Source organism: Pseudonaja textilis, chromosome 2 (assembly GCF_049901715.1).
Source record: "Pseudonaja textilis isolate UNSWEBS1 chromosome 2, rPseTex1.2, whole genome shotgun sequence".
Lineage (NCBI taxonomy): Eukaryota > Metazoa > Chordata > Lepidosauria > Squamata > Elapidae > Pseudonaja > Pseudonaja textilis.
Window position 1 is genome coordinate 210,149,212 of NC_141991.1, and position 9,931 is coordinate 210,159,142.

The following is a 9,931-nucleotide window of genomic DNA, read 5'->3' on the forward strand; positions in this document are numbered from 1 at the left end:
GGAACTTGCAGGTATCTGCACTTCATGGAGTAGGGCAGGGCCAGAACAGAGAAAGAGAGCTACAGCATCTTTTTCCACAGACAAAAAATGTTAAAATCCTTCTAGCCATGGCTCCAAAGTGATATCTTCATAGAACACTTTGATTTCACCAAGAGGAGAGGACCAGTATACGGCAGCAAAGAATTAGGGTCTTTGCTGCTGCCTGCACAGTATTGGGCATCTAGGTTTTTGCAATGTATCTGGTAGCACTGTAGTACTAAAATGATAAATCAGACTCTAAACCTGGAATTCTAGTTTAACTGGGAAGGGGTAGCTCATATTATTTTTCCAGGTAACTGTAAATACCTATATTAAGCCTGCCGTTCTCCACCTGGTTTGAAAGAAAATGGAAAAATTTTAAAATTTTCATCAAGGAAAGGGATCGATGGACATAATGGCTGAGTTCACATATTATACCAATAATGTTTCTTCAGATTGTGCTAATAATATGATTTGGTTTTGAATTAATGTGAAATCTGAACTCAACCATTCTTATAATACATAATCTATAGTTATGTTTGAACTCTATGGTTTTGCCTTTCGCCATTCACTATTCCAGTATTAGAGGTGTTTTCCTTCTTCTCCCCAAAGGTATTTTGCTGTACAGACAATCTAAAATTCTTCATCAATATGACTGATATTGCAATCTGGGACTGGGGCATTCCTCAGGACCATTCTCTTTTTGGTGGCAGGGGAGTTTTTGATTATATCAAGACAGGCTCTCCCTTTATTTTCCAGGAGCCCAATAGCATGGCGGTGCTCTACTTGGTTAGAGAGGTAGCTGGAAAAGTGAGGCCAAACCCTTGCCAAACCTTAAGAGAAATAGCAAGAAAGTAAGGAGGGGCCAATTTTCCCCCTGAAATGTTGCATGGAGCTGCTTTGTGCAGTTGGAGAGCTGGTGGAAAAAGAGATATCTCGCCCCACTTCTCCTGTTAGGATGAAATTTGGATGACAAGGAAGTTGACTGTTTAGCTCCCTGGCTCTGATTCTGCAGATATGAATCTGTAACTGAGTTTCTGGCGGAGAAAACAAATCAACCAACAATTGCCAGCCAGACCCCACCCCCACCAACACACACACACACACACACACACCAAAATCTGACCAGGTCCTGTGAAGAGGGGGAATTAGTTGAATTAGGATCTTATTTCATCTCACAACCTTATAGTCAGAATAGAATTCAGGTTATTGTGTTATAGTTGTGAAATAAGATTGACAAATCCAGAGAATCCTCCGGTTTTACAGATCGATATTCCCTCCATTAATGCAACAGAACAAGATAATAGAAGTTCCTTTCTGAATTTTCTATATCGTTAGATAAAGATGTATTAGTATTAATCCATTCTATATTTCCCTTATTCTTGCCAAGAAAACTACAGAGACCCAGACATGATCATGAAGTCACCAAGATTCAAGTTCAGTCGGATCTAATATTGACCCTTCACAATAACTGTGGCTGAATTCGTGTTGGGAAGATATGCATGGTGGACATGTCACTGTAACAAGAGGAGAGGTCTTGGCCCAAAGGCTGGTAGATAGGACTGCCTCATTGCAGCCAAGCAGTTCCAAAGCGCTTTCCCAAGACTTCAGACACTCCTTTATCTAACACAAATCCATTATTCTCTCTCTTCTTCACACACATTCATATTCAGTTTCACTCCCTCCCTGCTCCTCACAGCAATTTAGCTTTTAGAGAACTTCTACTGCTCCCGAGAGGTTCATGGCCATGCAGGCAATTTGGAAGGAGATCCCAATACTTCAGAAAATGTGCCCTGTTAAAGAATTCTCTTTGTGTTACAACTAAGTCTTTTAAAAGTCTAAATGCAGCAGTGGAAGATTTCTTTTGATGAGTTCTTAATGGGGGGGATTACCCTTTCTGAATAGTAAAATCTATTCCTAAACTGCACACATTAAAATCAGGCTTTTAAAAATCTACATGCTATGTGGGAAGAAGAGAAGCCCTTTTTTCCTATAGCTGCTAAGGGAAGATGTGGATGCTCCATTTTTGTTTTAAGAAGAGAATGGACAATCATTTATCAAGAATGGTATAGGTCTCCTGCTTGAGGTAGAGCAGGGGTGTCCAACCTTGGCAACTTTAAGACTTGTGGACTTCAACTCCCAGAATTCTGGGAGTTGAAGTCCATAAGTCTTAAAGTTGCCAAGGTTGGACACCCCTGAGGTAGAAGGTTAGATTAGAAAACTTCCAAGGTCTGTTCCAAATCTGTTATACTGTTATTATAAGAGTTGGGGACAAAGGTCTGGTGGAAAGAGGCAAAATGGGAAAAAGCTTGCAGTATCTGGGAAGCCTAAAGCCTGGAGATTCACTATTTCTGATAAATACAAATATCAACAAATAAATGGTGCTTTTCAAAAAATGTTCTAGGTTCTTGGCTTTTTTTGAGTGATATTTCGATTAGTTCTGTGAAAATACCTTTCTAGCAACATTAGTAGCTTTCATGAAGAAAGAATACTTTCATACAACAGTTTTTAAAAATTTGAATATTTCCAATATGATATAAGGAGTATATCTCTAAAGATATCCAGTGAGATTTAGCTGTGTTTAACAATGAGGGAAATAAAATCAGAGAAAGCACAATGGTCAACTTGACTCCTATGTATCCATTAAGGCTCCAGTTCTCTTCTCTTCTGGTGAGTGATCAGAGCAATATGACAGCTTAGGATACAAATCAAAATATAAATCATATTTATACATTTATATTAATATCTGACTAACAGACATAAAATTAGATGCATAAAAGGCATGTCAAATTTAGCTTTGATATCTTTTAAAAATAGTAAATGTAGAGATTATATCTGAAGAAAAATGGGAGAAAGAAAAATACCCCTAATCTAGTGATTTATGTTACATTTTCATAGGCAAGGAAGAGTAAACCTTTCCACAGAAGTACAGGACACATTTAATCATTAGCTGAAACCAATTCTCCAGTAGCTTTCATCATTGTGCAGAAATCTGAATGACAAGCTATAGTTCCTGAAATTTCTTGAACCAAACAATCTTAGAGGAGGCAGGAGCCTGTCTTCTTGGATATTTGCCCTGTCTACTAATATGGCAAATACAGACACTGCTACAAGTATTGGTACGTCTCCATTAAAAGGAAAAATAGTGACTTTTATGTTATTTGTCTTTTAAAGGTGGCCATTTACTTGTATCAGTTTTATCTTAATTCCCAGAGAATTCTTTGGGGAAAAGTGGAGGGATACCAACAATACTTTTGGCCACATCTGTAAGATTAACTAGACTTTTGGTTTAGTTAGTTCTGTGTGGTTCCACAACATTTTGAAAATGGAACTTTTAAATTGAGAGAATGGATCTCAGTGTAAGAACAGATTTCTTTTGAGTACATTATTAACCTTCCTGAATAAAACCTCTTCCTAAACATTGCAATTGGGCTTTCCAATCTTTAGCCTGGTATTCAGGGAAACTTTTAGATCCCAGATGAGAAAATGACCAACTGTATGCTACATTGTTAACTTTTTATTATTTTACTAAGCGTGTCCAGATGACAACCATTTGCTAGTCTTTCACATTCTGATTTGTTTCTTTGCTGTTTTCCAAACTTTTAGCAATTACCTCTTCAAATCATCCCCAATTCCTAAACAACCATCTATTTTCACTACAAGAAATTATACCAGATCTCAACTCCAACATACCTTTGAGTAATGTTTCTGCCAATTTTATTGCTTCTTAACCTCTCTGGGTAGATATTAAACAAAGTGCTTAGCTGCTGTTCGATCATTATTATTAAATTGCTCTATAATAAGCCAATTTCTTCCTTCTCCAAATATTTTCTGTGTATTCGATTCAAGACTTGAATCTGTCCATGCTCCTTATGACTTAGAATCTGCCAGTTGTAAGCCAGTTGAAACAATATAGCATAGCTTTATGACACGCATATTGTTGCCAGGTGCAAAGTGACAGAGCAAAGAAAAATTATAACACACAGAACTGAACTCAGCAAAAGTGTAGTGGAGCATAATGAAGTATAACTGAAGTGGCATTAGTCCCTTACTTGGATAGCACTAGAAATGAATTAATCTACAAAGAGGCATTGATAGCTACTATTTTGAATACCTGCAATTAGGTGCTTTGGGGGCGGGGGAGAGCTTAAGCTAAAAGCTTTCTGAACACATAGGGCTTGAACTGGAAGATTTTTGACTTTGGAAAATATAAACTATTTCTAAGATTTTCTCCACAAAGAAGAAAGATTGATATCTTAGTGTGCCTCATACTTTTAAAAACATTTGAACACATAAGCAGAAGATCATTACATTAATATTATTATGACCATATACTGAGTGTAACTAGGATACCAAAGGTTTTCTATTTCCTTATTTTACAAAATACATACCTGTAAATTAGCCTCTTCAATTAAGTTCATCCTAATGTAATTTGTTAATTATACAACCAAGAGTCAAATTATTGCAACTATGAGCGAGGGAACCATTGCATATACAGACAGCTCTCCATCTCAACAGCACTATCTGTTTCAAGTGAATACTGTAGTATATGAATTTGACCAAAGATGTATCATTTGAATGGTTCCCATTATCATCCAAGTTATTGAAGATAAAAATTGGTCTCTGTACTGAACTAAATAGGCATAATATGGAAGGAAACATCTACTGTATAAACTAGTTACAGTAGGTGGTTTTCTTCTGCATCAGTTGCAGGATGACATAGCTTTCACAAACAATTTTGAATATTGTACTAAGCTTTTTGGTACTGATATATGTGTAGGAATGTGGAAAAAGCAGGGAACTTGTCACTAAACAAAATGTATTGCTAATGTAGAAAAGGAGTCTCTTTTGAAAAATGAATGGGAAAACGTGAGTATAAGCCTGAATGCAATTATGTCAATTTCTATTTTCAACCTCTTCCACGAAAGCAAATAGTTATTATTCATAGCTTTATATGCATGTATCAATCATATCAATACTTCCAATGTCAAAATAGTCTATTAAAGATAACCAATAATAATACATTTGAGTCAGCTCACTTCCTTTCATATGATTAGGCATTCTTATGATGCCAGAAAAAACATGAAACTGTGCTTCAATAAGTTATATGAATGACAGGAGGATAAACTCAAAACAAAAATGAAGTAGAAGTAGAACTTCTGATAGACTTGCAACATTTGGAAAGTAATATTAGAACATTTTTCTAAAAAGAAAAAGCAAGAAATAATGTCATTTTAGAGTAGCTGCATAAGATATATGTATACAGCATGCTGTTGTTTCTTTACTGCCATTCCCAGAAATGGGGTTCTTTAAATATTAATATAACTCTATAAATATTAGATGATGACTCTATAACAATTGGATGATGACACCATATAAAACATTAAACTATGGAATTTAATAATCTTATTCATCAAATTTAAATTTCACTTTGAATTGGTAAGATCAGCAGGAAGTTTCTTGTCTAGAAATATGAATGTATCAGCTTACCCAAATGGAAGTCACTTCACATTTGTTACGATGGTGACCTATATAACACGAAATTAGCAGATAAATTGTTAAATGGGGAACAAGCCAACTATTTTGAAAGTAATCCTTTGCAAACTTCATCCTTTGATAAAGAACGAGGTCCTCTGCAACTTTAGATATATTTCAAGAAGCTTTAATGTTTAAAACATTTCTATGCTACTGTGACAATGAGTTAGAAACAATTCTTGTTCTCAAAGGTAAAAATCACAGCACATCAATAACTTTTCTTTACTAATAGGGAAAAAGAAGCCTTCAGCCTCATTCAGCAGGTTTTAAATTTTCAGAAAAATGTAAAGTATAATCAATTTATTTACCTATTTGTGAAATTTCTATACCGCTCATCGAAGTGACTCTGGATGATTTACAACAGCAATTTAGGTAAGTGTTGTTTAAGACATTGATTCCCTGGTATAAATTATTTTCAGTTTTCCCATCACTAAAATGCAAATAGAATTTATTTTTAAGACACATTAATTTGTTATATATTGTTTAAGCTATTGTTTACTTTTTCTTATTTCTAACCTTGCAGCACTATAAATACCAATAGAATTTATTTTTGCATAACTATATCACATGTTCACTTCATTTTTTTAACTAGTAAAAAGGTGGCAAAATATAGGGTAGGCCTTGTTATCACTTATGGGATAGAGTTGGTTAAGCAACTGTATTCTGTGAATATATAAAATTGATCCTTATCAAGCTGAAAGGAAGCATTACTATATGTACTGTAAGGTTCAGTTTTAGTCCCTGTGCTGTTAAATATGTGTGTGTGTGTGTGTGTGTGTGTGTGTTTTCGTGAATTGCAAAATGGATTAAAAATATGATTACCCACTCTACTGATGACACAAAAAGAGGAGAGGGTATCAAACAAAACAATATCAATATTCAAGAGAATTTTAATAGGCTGATAAAAACCAAATATGAATTTCAAAAAGGAATAATGCAGCATCTTACATTTGGACAGGAAACATCTAAGGCATGAATAAAGGATAGGAAGACCTAATGAGTATTAGAAGATGCAAAAAGGATCTGAGTACTTTGGTGGATCACAAGCTGAACTTGAGCCAATGGTCTAATACAGCTGTAAAAGAAGAGAATGCAGTCTTAGGCTGCATAAAAGTATAATGTCATGACCCAAATAATTAATCATTCCTCTCTATTCTAGATAGTCAGACTATAACTAGATTATTTTGTTCAGTTCTGGGCACCACATCTTAGGAAGGATAGTGATAAACTGGAACATATTCAAAAGTGGAAAGAAATAAGATGAAAAGGAAGCTGAGAGGAAAAAATGATGAAGTTTGAGAAGCTGGGTACAGAAGAAAAGACTGTGAGGAGACGTGATATTCGGCTTCAGATATCTGAAGGGCAGTCAGTCTGCTTAATTGAAAAGAATTCACTTGCCCACCCAAGCAGGCTGTTCCATTATTGAATAGTGCTTATTGCTAGTTAGTAAATCCTTTGTGATGTATACTGCAACCTGCTTTCTTAACATTTAACCCTATATTTTCTTATTTTGTCTTCTAAAATTACTCTGAGCACTATAAATAATTTTGTCTTAGATTTTATTACCAACCATATATTATAGATCTCCAAGTTTTTGTAGAATATGTTGTCACATGATACTTTATTTTTCTTTCAATCTTCCTCACTATTCTTGCTTCATTATTTTTACAGACCTGGTAGCATTCCTCCTAATTTTTATAATTGTTATGCATAAACACATACTCATTCCCAAATCTGAACAAAGTTACCATCAAAAGATGCATTATTATTTAATGCTTGCTATTATTTCATTGTTTCTTCCTGCTAAGTCAAATACTATTGCTTTTGTGGTTTTTCAACACTTTATTTAAAATGTAGTCTTTGGAAAATTAAGTTTTGAAGACAATAGAGTTCAATATGCCTTATTTTTTACGATAACATTACTGAAGTTTCCAATTTGAAACAATATTCATTTTTGGGAACATGAACATATGAAGCCATCTGGTTTCCAGCTTTACACCTTTATCTGATTAGACTTTGATCTGAAAAGCCTTAGGAGCACAAAATGTTCAAAATTACTCTGTTAACTTGCATGAAAATATTTTGTCAAACCATAAGTATTCAACAGCTGTTACCGCTAAGTCATGAAGATCTTGAGAACATATTTGCAAAACATTTCTTTACATTTCAGATGAGGCTGGAAGCTCAGCCTCTTCCTGGATAATTAGTGCTGCTAGGCTGTTCATTTGCCTGAAGAAATGGGGGCATCATCTTATTATTCTTCAATCCTATTGTCTTAAGTGATTATCTCCCTGTTCCTAACAACTATTGGCAGAACCACAATATGTTTGCACTTAGGTTCAGCTTTCAGTGTTGTCTGGCTTATAAAACAATAAGTTTAACTGAATGAAATAATGTTGATTACCCTAATCTGTATGTACATGTATTTTTAAAACAACATGCAGATTTTCACTTCCTTTTAGACAATTACAGATGGTGCACCTTTCGGTATTACCACCCACTCATGTAAAGAAAGGGGCAACGTCAAATGGGAGAGAACAACCATTTTCAGCTTCTTTTCCTTTCTTCCCTGTTTGGGGTGATGGTGGTGGGGGAGAATGGAAGGAAGAATCTTCAACAGCAGCAGCAGCAGCAGCAGTGGAGAGAATTGTAAAGGAACCAGCCCAGGATGTTCAACCAAGTCTGAATTGCTGTGTAAATCAGGCAAGTTCTCCAATGCCAGCAAATGCAAACAAGATATCAGTGAGCCAACCCCTTTTGGACAGTAATGCTTCTAAGACTCTTACAGCCTTTCCTGCAGCCTTTCCATGCACCTCTTTTAAGCCAAAGGCAGAGTATCCCTCCGACAAGCTTAGTCTGAAAGGTCTGCTCACTTGCCCTACAAATGCATCCTCTTCCCTCCACAAACAGCTGCACACCCACCTCATCTGTCTTTCTTTCTTTCTTTCCTTCCCCATCTTCTGACCTTTAACTGCATTAAAATTGCACATCCCTCCCCCCACCTCCATATTACCGCCTTGGGCTATGCTGTTTGGGAAATCCTGGAAATCCTAGCCTCGGCATATCCGGAGGGCGCCTGGTTGGAAACGGCTGTTCCAGGCAAAACTAGAATTCGCGCCACCCCGCTTCCACTGCTGCTGTCTAGGAATGTGCAGGCATCGCCTTTTGTGGAAGAGCGCGCTCTACGCCTCGACCAGGGCTCCCCTGCCCACGCTCCCCTGCACTCTTCGAGGGGAGTGTGCCCCATCCTGCACTGCCCCAAATGGGGCAGTCTCCTTGCACCAGAGGCCTCTCTCTTTCTCTCTCTCCTTCCCTCCCCTCTGCACGGGGAACACGGGGATCGGTCAGCCGCACTGTTTTGTCTAGGCATCCGCTCTGCGTAAAAACACCTTCTGCCACAGCAGACCCAAGACTGGCCAGCGCCACGGAGTCCAACGACCATGGCACCCCGAGACAGCCTCCCGCCCTGCATCCCAGAACTTGCTCAGGCCCGGGGTTTTCCCCCCTCCCCAAAAGAGAAGGGGGCTTGCGGGGGAGGGTGTCTTCTTCCACCCGCGCCTACAGGGATCCCCCTCCCTTTTCCTTGTTCGCAGCGCCCCACAACCACCTTCCTCCCTCGCCTCCTTACCGTCCCAGCTCTGACTCCAAGTCGTAATAATCCGTGAGGGTGTCCCTATTGGAGCCGTCGATCCAAAAATCCGGTTTGGTGGAGCCGGCAGATACAGGGGTGGCGACACCTCCGACCCGGCCCGGGGTTGAGGCAGGGAGAGGGGCAGAGCCCGAGGCAAGAGTGCCAGTGGCGCTGAGGGTGGCGGAGGCAGAGGGAGGCGACGAAGACGTGGAGGAGGGCATGGTGACTTTGAGCATGCTGCGGTGGAGGTTCAAGCGGCGGTGTTGGGGTCCGCCGGGATTCGCCGGCTGCTCAGAGGCTGCGAGGAAACAAGAGGACAAAGCGGCTAGCGGCGGCTTCTCCGCTCCCACCCCCCGCCTCCGGCTCTCGAGCTGACGAGCGAAGCGGGAGGGGGAGGAAACTCTCGCGGGCTGCCTGAGGAAGCCGAGCTGACAGCCAAACTTCTAGCCCGGCGCAGCAGCAGAAGCAGCCGGCGAGCAAACCTCTCGGGCTGCAGGGGAGGGCGCGCTCTCGGTCGGATGCGCGCGCCCGGCCACGCGCTTCCTTGCCTCGTCCAAACGCGCCCTGCGAACACAGGCGGCTACTGTACAGGGTGGAATGGGATGGGGAGAGGGGGGGCGAGCCGAGGAGTCACCCCGTAAGGGAAGGCCCGGAAAAATCACCTCCAAAGCCAGGAAATCGTCCCTATCAAGGCCAGAGAGCAGAAAGACTCCAGAAAGCACCTGGCGAGGGCAAGCTCCTATCCGA

At 39.4% G+C, this 9,931-nt stretch overlaps 1 protein-coding gene across 2 annotated transcripts in view; it reads right to left on the bottom strand.

Moving 5' to 3' along the window:
- CAMK4 (calcium/calmodulin dependent protein kinase IV) overlaps positions 1-9,708 on the bottom strand; it is a 67,844-nt gene extending 58,136 nt beyond the window's left edge. The window contains exon 1 of one of the 2 annotated variants that reach the window (XM_026719862.2): positions 9,182-9,708. In XM_026719862.2, the coding sequence (XP_026575647.1) occupies positions 9,182-9,420 (239 nt within the window). In that variant the 5' untranslated portion in view covers positions 9,421-9,708. The remainder of the gene's footprint in view (positions 1-9,181) is intronic. The other variant, XM_026719853.2, reaches the window with a different exon arrangement.
- Positions 9,709-9,931: the final 223 nt, after the last annotated feature.